This window comes from Protopterus annectens, chromosome 12.part0, assembly GCF_019279795.1.
Source record: "Protopterus annectens isolate FY-2018-M chromosome 12.part0, PAN1.0, whole genome shotgun sequence".
Classification (NCBI taxonomy): Eukaryota; Metazoa; Chordata; order Ceratodontiformes; family Protopteridae; genus Protopterus; species Protopterus annectens.
This window is the reverse complement of record NC_056746.1, coordinates 1,105,646,364-1,105,664,597: the sequence shown is the minus strand read 5'-3', so window position 1 is coordinate 1,105,664,597 and position 18,234 is coordinate 1,105,646,364. Positions and strand designations below refer to the sequence as shown.

General features: G+C 41.3%; 1 protein-coding gene across 1 annotated transcript in view; it reads left to right on the top strand.

Moving 5' to 3' along the window:
- The first annotated feature begins 6,699 nt into the window (after positions 1–6,699).
- LOC122816255 (extracellular calcium-sensing receptor-like) overlaps positions 6,700–18,234 on the top strand; it is a 50,999-nt gene continuing 39,464 nt past the window's right edge. The window contains exon 1 of the mRNA XM_044088992.1: positions 6,700–6,708. Coding sequence (XP_043944927.1) covers positions 6,700–6,708 — 9 coding nt within the window. The remainder of the gene's footprint in view (positions 6,709–18,234) is intronic.

Sequence of the window (18,234 nt, the reverse complement as noted above, 5' to 3'; positions counted from 1 at the left end):
ACATCAGACAACCACTTGCATGTGTTGCCGGTTTGACACGTAGTCATGGTACCACCACAGCAGCAGTACTGTGTAGACATGCAGTTGACACCCACCTCTGCTGTTCACTGGATACTACCATGGGGAGGTGACACTACTGTGTCCACTGCACATGTGTTTACACATGGACCTGACGGACTTCATTGTTGCCCACATTGCACCTGCTACAGATCGTTTGTCCATGGTTACTTGGTGTTCCTTCCATTTCGGATGGCTATTATGCTACTACTCTGTCCCATATGTACAGGCCATACGTATCCTGTTATTGTACATACCAATAGGCCATAACTCCATTATGCATGATATGCCTGTGATACTGTGTATGATGTCTGTCATATCCACCATGACAGCTTTACATTACACATAGTTGACATAGTATCCCCTACTGCAAGGCATACGTGCACGTCGTGCGCACATTACGTATGACATCGGCGGTATATGCCCATACACATGTGTGCTGTGACAGTATACATACATGTCCTATCCTGCTATGGCACTTCCTTGTTGGACATCCACTGCCAGCATCGTGTGGTGTGGCATTGTTCTGTGTTATGCCCCCCTGTGGCAGCCCTTGTGTTATCCCGGCTGTGTACATGATGTCCCACTGCTGTGCACATGGTGTCCACAGTCATTGGTATGCTCAGCAGGATAGCACTACATAACCACCTTTCACCACTCTCTGCATTATGTACAAGTATCCTTACTTACAAACACCGTTCACATACAGTGCAGCTTCGTCAGACACATCATGCGTTACACACCCGTACATATCGTGGGTTCTACATACCTTTTATGTGTTTCCTTCCATTTTTCATTGCATGTCTCGCTATTGCGTTTTCTCACTCTATCCGTTTGTGGGTTGTAGTTCGGTATGAGCATACGGTTTGAATATCCTGGGAGTCATCCTTATATCCGTCGTTACCTGCAACATGTGGGTTCATCACACCAATGGCTGTTCCTCAGTGTGTACTTGTGCGCATATCACCTGTGCATCTACTCCATTCGTACATTACGCGTCGTAACTAGGGCATGATTGCATTCCTCACCTGGGCGTTGGTTATTTGCCCTACCTTCGTGGAGATGGTCTGTATTGTGTTATGTTATGTGTAACTGCAGCCGCTATGTGTGGCGTCAGGTACATTTCGCACTGGTGTTAGCCGTGGATTGTGTGTGTTGGGTATGGTATTCTGTTCGACATGTGGGTGTCCCTGTCCTGACGGCATCTGTTGATGGCGTTTTGCATTCGGATGTGTAACATAGCTGTTGTATTCCTTTAAACAATGGATGCAAGTATGCATCCGCTGTTGATAGTGTTTCACACGCGAGATGTTGCGGTTATGCAGCTGTCATTGACTGCCTGTATGTTTGTGCTGCTATTACGGCTTGTATCCCTTTGATATGTGCGATGGGGAATATCGGAGGTTGTAGGTGACGGATACGGGTTGTGGGCCTTGCATCTCTACATACACGGTATGCTTGTCTGTGTGCTCCATCCCTGCCTGGGAAGTTGGCAGTTACTTGTCTGTTGTTCTGGGAGTGTAGGTTGTGTTGTTGTCATGTGGTGTTGGTATCGCCTGCGTGTGTGCTTCCTGCATGTATTCCTCCATCACATCGGTGGTATATCTGCGGTTGTTTGTACGTGACGACTATCCATTGTCATTCTGTCCCGGATATTTACAGTCATTGTGGTCCTGTACTTGGGACGGCCTGTTTGCTAGTGGTTGCCACCTATTCAGGTGGCGATTGCTTGTTTGACACTTGCAGTACACACAGCGGTGTTTACGGGCCGATACGTGGCCACGATCAGTACCGGGGTAGCACATGCGTATTTCCGCGGTACATACCTATTGCTGTGTAACTTTGCCGACGTATCATTTTGCAATTAGCATATCGGTGTCATACATACGGTCATGATTTGTACATACATCCTTTCCATTTCATGCTGGCTATATTCCTGTGGTACATTCTGGGACATTTTCACTTTGCATCGTTATACGTTGCCACACGCCTAGCCAGGGAGGGGCTCTCAGTACTACTTTGGGAGTACTGGTGTACATACGCCTGTGGTTCCTATACTGTATGCCTACACATGTTGTTCCACTCTGCCTGTCACATGGCACCAACATACACATTTTACAGTGGCACACACATTACACTCGCACAGCGGAACACACAGCACTGTCACTGCACACATACACATACTGCGGCAGTCACAGGGACGGTTGCAGACAGTACCTGCATGGCCCGCATCACCGTCGGCAGTGTCTACCTCCCCCCTCATATCATCATAGTATTACCCGCACATGTACTGTTACTGTACTGTGGCCTGGCGATCATCCCGACTCGCGGTTATGCATTTCGATATGTTGACCTTTCCATGGGTGGCAGTTTCCTGTTCTGTTAAACCTCCCGGATGCTCAGGTTGTAGTTCAATATGTTTACCATGTACAGATATCGCGTGTTACTTCTCTGTCACCTTGCATCCCTCTGATTCCCTGTCTTACCTGTTGTACTTTATATGTATATGTGTACATATATTTCTATGTGTGTAATTATATCTATCTCCATATCTGTATATGCACATATGTACATGTCTATATGTATACACCTTGCGGCGAACGTGGCAGCATACAGCAACGCCGTCTGCTATAGGACCCACGTACGGTTCAGGTGTTGGCGTTCCATGCTCTGCTAGCTGTTGGGTGTGCAGTGTTTGGGTGCTGCCTATGTTGGAGCTACACATGGGGCCACCCATACGGTACACTTTACGGGTGGCCATGTTTGTGTGCCGTCCATTTCACTGTGTGTGCAGGTAGGGAGGTGTCAGTCCATGGGGCCTACGCTGTCAGAGTATGTGCTATACGTTCCCTCTTTGCCAGGGCATAGGCATATTGATGCGCCTCCGTCTGCCTACTGGGGCTGGCACAGTGTGTTCATGGTCCTGAACCCTCTGTGCCTGTACTGGCCTTGGCAGTTGTGGTGGGCTTTGTGGCCCTTCACCATTATGTCCCTGCAGCAGCTGCTTCCGCAGGATCATATTATGCAGCATGGCACATACTATGAATATGTGGGCACATGTGCCTGGAGAGTAGTGCAGGGCTCCACCGGCTGTATCCAAGCACCGGAACCGTGATTTCAGCATCCCAAACACACGCTCTATGATTATTCTGGTTTGTGCGTGTGCCTCATTATGGCGTTCTTGCATGTGTGTGTGTGCATTTCTGATGGGAGTCATCATCCACGGCTCCAGTGCATAGCCAGCATCCCCCACAAGGTGGCCTTGTGTGATGTCCCCCCTGGCGAATACCTGATACAGCTGTGAGGCATGCCAGATATGGGAGTCGTGGTAGCTTCCAGGGCTGCCAGCACACACATCCATGATAATGCCCTGCGATTGCACACGACCTGGCAATTGATGGAGGAATCCTTGCAGTTTATGTAGCATCTACCCTGCTCCCCAGGTGGTGACTTGATTTGTATGCGTACAGTCTATCGCACCCAGTACCTCCGAGTATTGTGCCACATGGTGGAAGTGGCGCATATTGCTAGCCAACTCCTCCTGAGATCTGGGGAAGTATATATGCTCATTGGCATGTGGTAACATGGCATCCAAAAACTGGTGTAGTACCCTGGATGCTGATGCCTGTGAGATACCCATTATATCCCCAGTTGGCCTTTGAAAGGTACCTGTGGCCAGTATTCGCAAGCTTACACATACCTTTGTGTCCACTGGGATGGGCTCCCCTCTGTTGTTTCTTGTTCTCAGGCGTGGCCGGCACAGCTCTGCTATTTGCTGTAGAGTGTCCCTATCCACCCTGTAACGCTCTACTATCTCCAGGTCTTCTAGCCCCTGGTAGGTTACCCTTGGTCTGAACACTCTCCTTCTCCTCTGAGGCCTACAGTAGTTGTCGGCACCCTCCTCCACAACTCCGTCTGTCTCTAACACATGCTGATGGATCACGGCCATGGCGGCACCCAACATGTACATTTTAAAAGTTCCCCATGTGTTTACACCTAGAGTGCGGCATTTGGGAATACACGGCTGTGTGTTGTGTGCATTCGCACTTTATACTGTTGTGCTGTACACCCGGTGATGTCATAGGGTGTGTCTGTGCGGCCGTATCTGTGGATTATCTTCCGTGTTTTAGCGTTGGCACTGCAATGCTGTTGCCTTTGGTGTTGCATTACTCTTGCCTGCATTGGATTAGCTTTCGACCTTACCTTACTGTTTCTGCATGTTGCGCCTACTATTTCCTGGCTTGCATCCTGCAGAGCCCTGTCATGTGTAGTTTCTGGGACATGGCATATCGTGCGTTTTGTCTGCCACCGCCGTTATGCTGCCTGTCTACTTGGCTCTGCTGTGTCGGTTCTTCACTCTTTGCAATCTGCTACCTCCCCTACTTTCTTTGCATTCATATGCCTCCCCTATCCCGTTTTGCAGGTTTCTGCATGCAGAGTTGTCAGCTGCCGCCAATTGGCCTTCGTGGGTTGATTGGTGTTGATTGCTCATTACTACTCCAATTTCACTGCTTCCGCATTTCCTCATATTCTCAGCATCACCTTCCTGTATCCGTTGTTGTTGACGGGGCGGGCGTCACATGACTGGGTTAAGGGAACATAGTCATCCTCGTGCATATGCATCTCTGAGCGCATTGTGTGCTCTCAGCTCAACTATTTCCCCACACGCCGGTCCTGCTGCTGTGATGTGCGATGTACAGCCCATATTTGCTGGGCTCCAATGTGCTTCCTCCTACAGTGGCACACCCCTCTGCGGTTGACATGTATTCCCTCTGAGCCACTCCTCGGTGTATTACAGCTACGCCCGTTTGGTCCAGCCTTACGCCAAGCGGGGGTTTTGCGATTCAGTATCATCTGCCTCATTTGCATGGCATTGACTACTAATTCATAGTTACCGAGCCGAACACTGCCGCGACTCCTTGGCAACCCTTGCACCGTGGATGTGGCTTTCCATGCATACCATGGTGTATTGTGGCTGTGAAGCTGATGTGTATTACACTGCTCTTTTATGACATTGTCATATTATTTCATTGTTTAGCACCTTCCGCGGACATGTCCTGGGGTTCTGCTGTGTGTTTCTGTGGACATACCATTTATGTCATTATTTACGTGTTGTGCATGTTTTCTTTTGACATTCTCTGTGTCTTTCGCCATTGGCATGTGGCAACAGTGTGATACCTGACGTTGACAGCCTTCCGTTACTCCTATGTCATGTTTGGGTAAATGTAAACTGTTTTTTTTTGGTTTACATTGCCGTGTCCTTATGCTACGCCTGCGCCACTTTGTGGATCGCTATATGCCTTCATTTGCATGGTGCAACACCGCACATGGGGTGTTTAACATACCTACGCCAGAGGCGGCGCAAATCCGGCGCATGCCGGTAGTGCACGTGGGATTGGATCGTACCTGAATCGCTCGGCGGCCATATTTGGCGTTGTAACGCCTACGCTATGCGTCCGCCTAGCGCAACGTTCATGAATCCCGGGGCATATGCAGAATGGTACACAATACCAATGATTAATACCAAAGATGAAGTTAGATACAAAAGCTGAAAAAAGACCAATATACAATAAACAGATCAGGTATATAATATACCTGTATACTGTGTATATGTCTTCAGCACAAAAAGTCTTGATCAGGTATAACAAATACAATGAGCAGTCACACTATTATTGAAAAAATCCAATATTTATACTGCGTATTTGTACCCATCCTAATAGGCAATGATATTAATCTGATGTAAAGAAATTATTTTGTAAAGAAAACACACAGAAATGGCCACAACCAAAAAGTGTGTTGGCACCAAAGAACAAAAATATATGTCTATGGATACCAAATCTGCTTACTTGAGACCATAGATAATATAACTGTCAACACAAAGATGCTGTTAATATAAGATAAATATAGATAACCATACATAAATAAACATACATAAATAGGAAAGGGTCTTAGAAGAAATATACAGCCAAAATATACCTGTAAATAAACAGACAAAGCTTTGGATGTGAACAATAGAAACAAATCAGCCGTAATTATTACAATATATGAGAATGATTCAAATACTACAAAAAGTAATCATATAGCCACAATACATGGATATAAACTCTCAAAAGGATGTGGAACACTATCAGCACACAGTCCCTAAATCTGGCCCTGTACAACTGCAAGGAATCAAAAACAAGTCTGATGTAGACTAATCAAAACTTGAATATCAAAAACATACATAGCATAAACATGAATAAAACATGACATAAAGTTCATAACACAGAAAAATATATTTTGAACAATGATATCTATCTAAGAATCATGAAGGTCTTACAAGACCAGTTGTAATAACCAAAAATATATCTAACCAGTGTCCAAAAAGAGTCCAACAGATGAATTCCCAGATTCAGCAGACTGAATGTGTCCAGCAACCACAAATATATCCAGCGACCAGAACTACGAAGCGTAAATAAACTTGTGCTTTAAAAGTGCAAAGTTACTTCCACCAATAAGCGTAAACCAAAAAAAAAACGCCAGTTCAACATTTGGGAATGCAAAGTTAATGCCACCGACAAGCGTAGATGAAGAACGCCAGTTCCTTAACAGTGCTGAGACTGAAAACCGCCAAAAGCTTCACCGGTAAATGAAAAACCGGAAATGCAGCAGGTACGTTGGCGTAAGCAAGAACAAACCAACTGGAAGCCCACCGGGAGCTAATGACAGCTCGTGCATGGACCCGTTTCCATGTAATTAAATTCCAAACACCAAATTGAGTTGCAAAATGCTTCAAATGTAAAAGTAAAAAATGTGATATATTATCACAAACAAAAAGTCAGCAATAAAAGGAAAACACCGACCAATAGTGGTAAACAGCATCTGAAAAATACAACAGTCAAAAAGAAACAGATGCACGTTGAAACCTCTTGCACGGCAATAAAAAGATAAATCCACAAAACAAAGCCAGCAAGTTAGGAAGGTGTAAGCAATGATTTATTAACCCAAAGGAAAAATCCAATAGGTTACCAAAACTGAAACAAAATACATCCAAACCGGTTTCGGCTCAACAGAGCCTTCTTCAGTGGACACAGGTAAAAATCAAAAACAATAGAAGCCAAAAGCAACTCATATATATATGTATGTGAACACCTGATAATTAACAACATCACCAATCACAATAGTGACATGATAAATGATGACAATTAGTCATTAGATTAAAATTGATCATTAAGACCAGGTGGAAACAAGGCTCCCAGTTTTACTATCCATTTCCTTTCTTTGAAGTTAAGCAACTCATGCCAACTGTCTTTGTCTTTGCAAATCCCATTAAAAGCAAGTTTTACATTATTATCAATATCTTGCATCACAACCATTTAATAAAAATTAAAATCTTTTACCAATATAGTGACAGTCCTTCATATTAAAATCACATACCAGAGAGCAGCACCCGAGAGAGCCACACACATGCAATGCATCTGACAGAAATTGTCACAGAACATGTAACCAATTTAGTATATGAGGCAACAGTCATTGTCTTTGCAAGCAATATTAATAATTAATAAAGTCAGGGAGAATATAAAGTACAGAAAAGAAACTGTGCAAATGCATTGCAAAGCAGAATACAAAAGGAGCTTCACTCAACAAAAGGGGCTACGGTAAACAAAAGGGGTGCACTGAACATATAAACAACAGACTGGCATGGAATCAGAATAATTATCAAAATCAAACCTTAAAAGAAGCAGCAATTTGTTAGATGTTATAATATATATGAGAATATAGTGTGCATAATATACAGCATATGAGATCTAAAGGTATACAGGACTGATTTATGTTTACTTATGTCGACTGAGAGAGCTGAAATAAGAAAACTAGTGTGAGGGAGATGTATATTTATGGAGATTACAACATGTATATATGATTATATCATGAATGTATGCCTGCTACAAGTCCTGCCCCTTTTGAAATATAAATATTTATTATCTTCTCAAGTTGACTCAGTATTAAGGAATTAGTTAAAAGTAGCGTACATTAATAGGTAAACAATAACACTAACCACTATTAAAATGTGTTTTACTGTTTCCCATAAATAATGTATCATTCACTAATTAGAGATATAAAAACAAATAAATATGCTTAGGGAATTCAGAAAGGCAATTATTGCAATGTGGAAACCTTATTTCTGCATCACAGTAAGCCTGTCTGATTAAGAGACTGCTCTACTGCTAATGTTTTAACCCTTGCAGGTGACTTAACATGGGCAGAGATCTCACTGGAGAAGCTACATGCTAACATGACAGTCAGAGAATTGGCTAAATACTATATAACTATATGCCCTACCCTGGAAATGTTTGCAGCTCCCAATTCACTCGGCTAAGTGAGAATTGTTCAGTTAAATAAAATTTTATGCTAGGATGACTGACAGCTGTCAAAAGATGGTGTGTACAAATTCGATCACCTTAGAGTACTCCTGAGACAGGTAGGAACAGTGGAGCTGTGGGGGAGGGAGACCATGTCTTTAAGTGTGTAGACGTACATGTGCATGACTGTAGGGACAAGAATGAGTTTGGATGAATGTCTGAATGTCTGTCCATCTGTTTTTCTTTTTTGTCTGACTGTCTGCATGGACAGTCACATTATGTGGATTAGGTAGAGGATGCTGAGTGTGTGTGTGTGTGTGTGTGTGTGTGTGTATGTATTTATATACATACATACAGTAATGTATATATATGCATGCAGAATGCTATCACATGCTTTTATAAGTCCAAGGATACAATTCCCACATTAAGTCCATTACCTTGTACTACACTAACATTTTCATAAAATTGTACTAGTTGGTAAAAGTAGGTTATTTTCTCGAAAAGCCATATTGAGTTGGGTCAGTAAGTGTAAATACATCCTCTTGGGTATTTAATAAAGATAGTAGATGCCTCTCAAAGCACCCACCCAAAAGTGATGTTAGATTAATAGGGCAATAATTATTGCATGCATCATGAGATCCATTCTTCTGAATTTTCACAATATTTACTAACCTCCATAAATCAGGAATAATACTGCCCATTAATTACATATTAAATAGCAAGGTTAGTGGATGTATCAAGTAAACAGAAAAACTATGATTGAACCATCCTGAAATTAAATTAGAGCCAACCAATCTTACTTGTCTTACATATATTTAATATATATGAATGCTTATTTTCAAACAAATGTCTCCTGGTAAAGGGCGTGATGTGATTGTATGTATTTTAATGGCACTATTTGTAAGCAGTAAATTTAAAATCTTTTATTTCTATTGGAAACTCAGTCATTTATATCATGTTTCTCAACATCATCATATCATAAAATTTAATATATATACCGCAGAACCCAAATGATATTTGGGAAATTAAAATCACCTAGAATTATCAGGTTATTCAAATTCCATTTATCAGCCATATGAAATTTGAATAAATGGTTTGCTGCTCCACATTCATTTTAGGGCTACATTAGACACAAATAATGTATAAACTTGATGTATTAAAGAATGCTGGAAGTTCTACTGCAAGTGATACCATTTGTGTGTTAGCTGATAGTCTAGAAACAATTGAGTTGTGTACAAATATTACGACTCTCCCTCCTGAGCTATGCATTCTTAAGCATTAAAACTTAATAAATCTTGGTATCTGAAGATCACCATATTGCCGTGCCCCAGTGACAGTAATAACTAAGAACTCTGCATGATAAACAATAGCCAATAACTCCTCAGTCTTATCACTTAACCTATGTGCATTAGCATAATGGATTTTTACTGTTCAGTTATATTTGTAATTCTGCTCATATTCTTTGACAAAATGAGGTTGCAATCTAAAGAAAAAGCTTCATTAGCTTATAGAATCTCTTTCTTAGCAATTTGCCACAAGAAAAAAAAAAGCGGATGAAAATTACCCCTATCAAAGAATTCAGCATTACCCAAAAACTTTTCCGGAGTCCTGATCAAGTCTATTTCCTTGTCTAAACAAAATTCCTTTCACCATTTATTATATAATAATGTATTTGAATGTTGATAATTGCTGAAGCTTGAGGATGGTAAGATCTCATTTAAACATAGATCCACATTCTGGATGTTGCATAAATGAAATATTTTCTCAAATTGATACATATGATACCAATGGGTGGTATGTAAATCATTCACTCCAATGTGAAAAATGATTCTGTTAAATTATCACTTGTTTTTTTTATTTTCCTCAAGACATTATATATATATCATTTCACTTAGACCTAGTAAGGCTACAGACAGTGTTTTTTCCTATTAATGTTCGTCAGACACCTGACCTGATTAATCATGGAATCACAAATCAGAAACACCCCATTCCAAGTAGTTTCAGATGAAGGTACTTCAGATATGTCACAATCTATGTTTGGTAATAAAAAAATAAATTCATAAAACAAAATCATAAAACAATAAAGCATAATAAAATAAATCCAAAAATAAATCATGCCATGCTGTGAATGAACCCACCTTGGTTTGAGTAAGTAAAACTTCCAGATCTCAAATATTAGTTTTTAGTTTAATTAATCTGTTCAACTGATGAAAACAGGCATATTTTAAAGGAGAATACTCTTTTTTCTTTTTTTTTCAAAAGCAGTATTATGATGAATTATAAAAACTCCATTTGGTATGTACCTAAATATTTTAGAGTGTGTTTGCCAGATATGGTAAAGTATGCAAGATAGCAGGTGGCCCTGAATCAGTGCTTAGCTATCATGAGGTTCTTCAACATAATACTGACAGATTTTCAGTGAGACCTCAGACATCTCATTTTATGTCCTTCTGTATCATTGTTACAGTATTCTTTACTAAAAGGATCAACTGCCAAGGATAGCCCCATGTCAGGCCAGTATACCAAAGCCTTCAGCTCTTATTGGTGCTGTATGTCACACATATGCAACTCACACTTAGCTCTCAACATCTTAGCACAAAATATCTGGACAAAGCCAAAAATAATGAGAGGACAAAACCCCAAGGATAGGGGCACATTTTAAATATTGCTATTATAAATTTGGAAAGTTACTTGAATAAAAGGACTTGGTTACAATGCATTTTCTGAAGAATATGAAATCTGAAACTCAAATGCCTGTCATTATTTAGGGAGTTCAATCCTCACTGATTTGTCACAAAAATCTGGAAAGCTACAAATGTTATGAGGAATAGACCAAAAATATGAGACAAAAATCTGGCAAGTCTTCAAAATCTGGACAGTTGAGAGTTATGACCCCATGCATGACATAGGGCATAAAGGTAATATATGGATGCAGGCACTCAAAACTTATTTTCAGCCAGTCCAAATACCATTGTTGAATGAGGGTCTGAATGCCATTCTGCTGATCTGGTTACCAAGACACGTTTAAGTCCTCTGTTGGGGTTTCTTCTCTTTCTTTTATATTTTGTGGTTATTGTGTTCATGTCATCCACAAAGGCAAAATGTCAGTGTAGGAGGCAGATTCCCCATAAAGAACATCACGACCAGTGTCTCTTCTGTTTAGGTGCTTCCCATGACCATATGCAGTGCTCTGTCTCTCAGCCATTTGTGCCTAAGACCCTTTGTAGTTGTCTCTCATCCTTGTCAATCTACCTGGAGAACCAACTTAAGTTGTTGACTCAAAGTGCCATGGCAGAATCTATTATGTTTAGAATTTATAAAAAGATTTCTTAAAAACTTTTTCCACATAGCTGTGTAAGTGCTATTAATCCAAAGATATATTGTTTTTATAATTGATAATAATGAATATAATTCTAGATCTGGTGGCCCTATCCCTCCTGCTGCCCAGTCTGTCATATGATGGCTTAAAGCAGCCATCAACCAAGAAGAAGGCCAAAAAACTTAGGTCCAATCCAGCTGCTCTCCATCCACTCCTGGACATCACTCTCTTGAGTCTGGTGAAAGCCTAGTGGAATATCCAGTGGTTGCTTCAGATTCCTCTGCCACAACCCTGTCACAGGCTGGCATAGATCCAGCTTCTCACACATTCCTGGAGGCTTGTCAAATGCCTGTACCTGACTTTGAAGGGAAACATCAACTGATTATATCCAAAGGACCGAGGGGAATATCACAGGTCTTAATTTGGAAGGAGATTCCTACAACCATTACTGAGTGTCACCAGGTGTCAACCCCCCCCCCCCCCCACCAGAGGGGGCTTCTTATGGACATCCTGCAGAAGAAGAAACAAAAAAGAAAGCATATTTTTCCTTTTGGGTCTATATTATATAAGCGAATGCACTGAATTGAGAATGCTATATAATTGACCCATAATCCCCGAAAACACAAAATGTCAAACACACGGATCAGCGATTTTTTTCCAAGGGAAAAAAATTGCTGATCCATAAAAAAAAAAAAAAAAATCAAAACACAAAATAAAGTGGAGGGGCTTTGCCCCCACCTCCCATGTGGGGCACCGTGCCCCCCACATTCCCCTACTTAAATATACCAACTCTGAGATCGCACCACAGTGGAGGAAATGGCAAAGTCCTGAAAACAGCTCACTGATTTTATGCCCTAGGAAAAAAAATCTCTGTTCCATACTTTCGGTATTTTGCCATTTCACGTAATGACGTTCAACTAAACAGCGTTTGCAATTCATTGCATTCACTAAAATAATAGGGACCCTTCCCTTTTGCTAAAGATTCCCAATGTGAATGGTAGGATTTCACTTAGGGTCTTTTTAATGCTTTGATGGCCTTTAAGCCTCCTCAAGGGGTCTCTGTTCCTGCTGCTCCCTCGTCTTCCACTCCACTCAAGAAGGCCGGGGAATTGGGCTCCTCTGATATAGACCTGGACTCAGGGAAAGAATCTTTGTCTTACCCTTCCCAAATTCCTTCTCCTTTGGACTATGGTTCTGCGTAGTAAGACCCCATAAATCCAGATGTCCCCCCCGGAGGAAATTTCCTTTGGGGATACTCTTGCCTGCATGGTTGATTATTTTAAGTGTGATTCTTCTCAAGCCTCTGGGATTCAGAAAAGATATTATGAGCTCTTACAGATGGAGTCTTCTAAGTCATCTGCTGTTCCTCTTGTTCTGGTTGCCCTCCTGGATACCTTCACAGCTACGTCTGTAGCCCCTGACTCTCAGCCCCCTGCACCTAAGAAGCCAGATTCTTTCTATAAAGTGCCTGAGGAGTGCACATTTCTTTATAAATGCCTTTTGCTGTCCCTTCTGTAGTGTCAGGTACAAATTTCTTTATAAATGCTTTTTGCTGTCCCTTCTGTAGTGTCAGTCTCTTTTGATAAGCTGTCCAAGTTGTTGCGTTCTACCAAGCTGTTGCCTTCTGATAAGGATAGTAGGACTATGTAAAGACTGAGCAAAAAAGTTTGCATTGCAGCCACTTCATCTTTTAGGGCCATTAACTACCAGACTCACATGGCCAGGTATGTTTTGGCCTTCCTTTCTTGGGTTTCTAAGGCAGTTTCTGACCTTCCTGACTCTGTGATCAAGACTTTGGCCCTTACCCTGCTGGGCTCTACTTCTCAAGTTGCCAACCACCCAGTCAAATGCAGCTCTGATGCAGCCGATGCCTCTTCCAGGGCTACTGCCTTCAGTTCAGTTATGAGGCATTATTCTTGACTTTGTCTTTAAGCTTTGCCTAATGACATTAAAGCCAAACTTTTGGATGTTCCTTTTGATAATAAAAATATTTTTGGGTCTGCTACAGCTGAACTTTTCAAGTCTTCAGGACAAGGGTAACGCCTTGTCGGAGATTAAATATATTTTTGTTTCTCCTATTCCTAAATTTCAGAGCAATTATCCTTCTAAGTCTACTTTTATTTGTTAGCAATTCCACCCTCTTCCTAAGGGCAAAAAGGATTCTAAATGTGTGCCTCCTGCTAAGTGTACTTACACCCCTGCCTCCCAGAAACCTGCTTTTCAGGATAAACTGGGTTCTAGTTGACAGTTTGTTTCCAAGATTCCTTGTCCCTCCATCTGTCCCTGTCTCTTTCAAATTGGCTACAGATCACTTCAAATTCTAGGGTTCTGTCCATTATCCATCAGAGATACTTTATGGTCTGGGAATCCCTTCCTTCCTTTTCAGGCATTCCTCAAACTCCTTGGGAACATCTTTCTCATTTCTCAGAGGTTCTTCTCTCTCTTTTGGCTCAGAGCATGATTCAAACCATGGCTCCTGCCAATGTAGGGAAGAGATTTAAATCCAGGATGTTTCTGGTCTCATGAAAGGAGGGCACTTGGAGACCGATTCTGGATATTCTCCAGCTAAACACCATTCTGAAGATTCTTTCATTTCAGATGTTATCTCTGCAAACATTATTCCCTCTTCTTATACTCAAGCCTTTCTGCTATCTCTGGATCTCAAGAAAGTATACCTTCACATCCCCATCCATCCTCTCTTCAGAAAACTTTTTATGTTTCTCTGTCTCTTCCTTTCACTTTCAGTTCTCTGCTTTACCATTTGGTCTCTCTACTGCACTAAGGGTGTTCACCAAATGCCTTGCTCCTGTCATTGCTTTTTGCAGGATGTAAGGAATTCTGATCTTTCCCTATCTAGATGATCTGCTTATTCAAGCTCCTTCCCCCAACAATCTGCTTCAGGATCTCAAGTTTACTACTTCTGTGTTACAGAGTCTGAGGTTAACCATAAATTTCCAGAAATCAGTTCTGACACCTTTCCAGGATCATATTTTCCTTGGCTACAGACTTCAAAAAGTTTCCATTCTGGCATCTCTGCCTGCCCCCAAGGCTCTGTCTATAACTGTGTTTTTATAATCCCTTCTTCCTCTAGCATTTGTAACAGCCAGGACATTTCTCAGGGTTCTCAGGTTCATGGCTTCCTCCATTACATATGGTCCATCTTGCCAGGCTCCATATGAGGAAATTTCAGGGCTATCTCAAGTCCGTTTGGCTTCAACATCATCACTCCTTGGACTTCCTGGTACCTTTCCTTCCTTGTCCCAAGCTGAAGTTTCAGTGGTGGATTCATCAACTTTCACTCAACCTGGGGCTTCCTTTCCAGTTCCAACTCAGTAGCTCTTTATGGATGCCTCAAACAGGGAGTGGGGTGTCTCCTGTGGCAAAAGGTTCATGAACCCTGGCCTCCTCATTAGAGGTCAGACCATATCAATATAAAGGGAATGAGGGGACTGTTTCTGTCTCTTCAGACTTTTCATTCCCTCTTTCATCCCAGGTCCCTCAAGGTTTTCACAGACAATACCACAGTGCTGTTGTATGTCAACAAGCAAGGAAGTGTAAGGTCCTATCTTTTTGCAGACTAGCTCTTCAGGTCTGGGATCTACATACCCAGTATCAAGTGTCTCTTCAGGCACTTTATATTCCCTCAGAGCATAATCTAGGGCAGACTCTTTGAGCAGGCCCAGCACACAAGTTCACAAATGGATGCTTCACAGAGATGTATTGCTGGACATTGTTTATTGGTGGATTATTCCTAAGGTAGATCATTTTGCCTCCACTCTGAACAGATAGCTTCCTCTATTCTGTTCCATTGTCCCAAGTTCTCTGGCTTGGAAAGCCGGTGTCCTGTCTTTTTCCTTGGAAGGGGATGTTTCTGTACACCTTTCCTCAGACAGGACTTTCTAAAAATCTTGCTAGGGACTCCCTTTTGGCCTAGACAGCATTGGTTACCCCTTCTTTTTCACTTTGCTAGGGGCAATCCCCACAAGTTACCTAACCAGGTGGATCTTCTTGCACAAAACAAGAGATCTCTTATCCATCCTCATTTGTCCATTCTTCAACTGTCACTGTGCCTGAAAAGGTTTTGATCAGTTTCAGGCATCTCTTTTCTGTGGACTTGTTTCAGGTTCTGCAGGAGGCCAGGAAAACTACTACCAGGAAATCATATATGTCTAAATGGAAGTGATTTCCTGTGTGGTGCTTCTCTCACCATCAGGTTCCTTTCTCTGTGGAGATTCCTCTGGTTCTCTCTTATTTGTGTGATCTGCTCCATGCTGGGTTGGCATATTCTTCAGTTAAAGCACACCTGTCAGCAATCTTTGCCTGTCTGTCCTTCAATCCTCTTCTGGCCTCTAGACTTGCGGTCAAAAATTTCTTAAAGGCATTCTTCATATCAGGCCTCCCAGAAAGCCTATTCCACCTTCCTGAGACCTCTAGTTTGTCCTTGAAAAGTTGACTCAGGAAATGTAAATGAGCCTATGTCACAACTGATGATTCAATAAAGGTATTTAAAAAAATGAAAAATTGACTCATGCTCCTTCAGCTTCCTTACAACATTGTATTGTACTTCTAAGACTTCTTTTAGCTCTCACTGTAGCCAAGACATTGTCTAAACTTCAGGCTCTCATGGCTATTCTTCCTTTCTTAGTTTTCCACAGAGACAGGATGTCTCTTTATACTAATCCTTCTTTCATGGCCAGGGTGGTCAATGAGTTGTCCCTTAATCAGTGTATTCATCTTCCTGACTTTTTTCTTTCTCCTCAGTCTGCCAGTTGAAAGTTTCTTCACACCTTAGATTTACATAGACAGCTCAGATGTTATCTGGATAAATCTAAAGTTATTCGCAAATCTCAGCAACATTTTGTTTCCTTTCATTCCATGACTTAGAGTTTGATTGTTTTTAAGCATTTCTTTTTGTTATTTTATTAATGGAAAATGTCTATCCTCATCTGTAAAGGTGCATTCTACTCGGACAGTTGCCTCCTATGGTGCTTTTTTTCAAGTATCTGGATACCAGTTCCATCCTTGAGGCTGTTACTTGGTCCTCTGTTCATTCTTTCACTAAGCATTACAAGTTAGATGTTATTTCCAGGGCCAGGGCAGGCTTTGCCAGGGCTATCCTGCATGGCTTTGTAGAGGGGTCTTATGTGCTTCCCTCTTTCTAGACTTCCTCTTGAGCTCTTGTACTCTCCTTTTGGCAAAGAATACTGCAACAGTGGAATGGAAGGGCATAGTACTGTTGTGCAAAATCTTGCCATAGCATTAGATTTCCTTCCCTTCACTGCTGCAGTATTCTATCCCTTCCCCCTTCCCCCTCTGTCTTGCTCTTGCCCCGTGTTCTGCGTGTCCTCCTCGCTGAGAGGCCCTTCTCTCTTCATTCTTTATTTTCTTTATTTTTCCTTCTGGATGCACATGTTCCTATTTGGTCCCTGAGGGCATTCTTTTCCTCCTGGGCTTTTTCAGTTGTGGCTATCTGCATAAGTATGTCACCTTTATGCCCTGTAAGATCTGGAGGCTTTGGTATACTGGCTGGATGTTAGGTTATCCTTGACAGGAGATCCCTTTGGTAAAGAGAACTGCAACAGTGAGGAGAAGAACATCTGCTGTTATGGTAAGATTTTACACAACTGTACTGTCTTACTTAACTAGTGACACAGAATTCTTCTTTCAGACTGAGTTTCAAAATAATGTCCTTAGTTATGCCAGATAAACCCACATATTAGTATACAAATGTGTAATACTCTAATTCAATAATGCAATGAAATAAAGATTCATTCATTTAAAATTAGGTTAGTTAAAGACTTAAGCATGTCCAAAGATGTTGGAAGTATGTAATATATGTCTATAGCTGAAATGTTGGGATAACTTTCTTTGTTATTTTATGCTTGTGACTGATACTTTTTTGTTTGTTTGTTTTCTGAACTGATGTTGTTTACTTATTATTACAAGTTAAGGCTGTTGTATTTTTAGATGGCATCTCTTACAAGAGTGACTTGGCAATACTACAGTTTTTCAAACTCACAATATTATACAATTTTACTTTGGGTGATTCCTGCTTGCTGCAGTATGTAATCTGTAGTGCATGGATCAAATGAATAGCAAAGCATTTGCCAAGCATTCATAATTCATCGTGTGGATGTTTAGAAGTATGATTGCCACTTTCAATTAATTTTGAGAAGTTCTTCAGTGGTTATTCAGACCAATATTAGTTTCAGAACTTCAGACTATTTGGTGGAATTCTTGATCCACCCTAAAGAGTGGAGAGAGTTTCACTGTAATTGCTTCGTTTGTTTGTTTGTTTGTTTGTTTGTTTGTTTGTTTAGTTTGTTTTTTGTGAAATCTGAGGACACTGACTTATGGATTGTAATGTTTTGTCAATCTGTTCCCTTGTGATCCATATTACGATGATTTTCCAGAGTTGAGTTGTATGTGAATTTGAAATACTTTCTGTGAAGAATTTTCAAATGGAAAGCGGGTCCTTTACCAGCTTTCTATAGCATATCTGTAATATATGTGTATCTC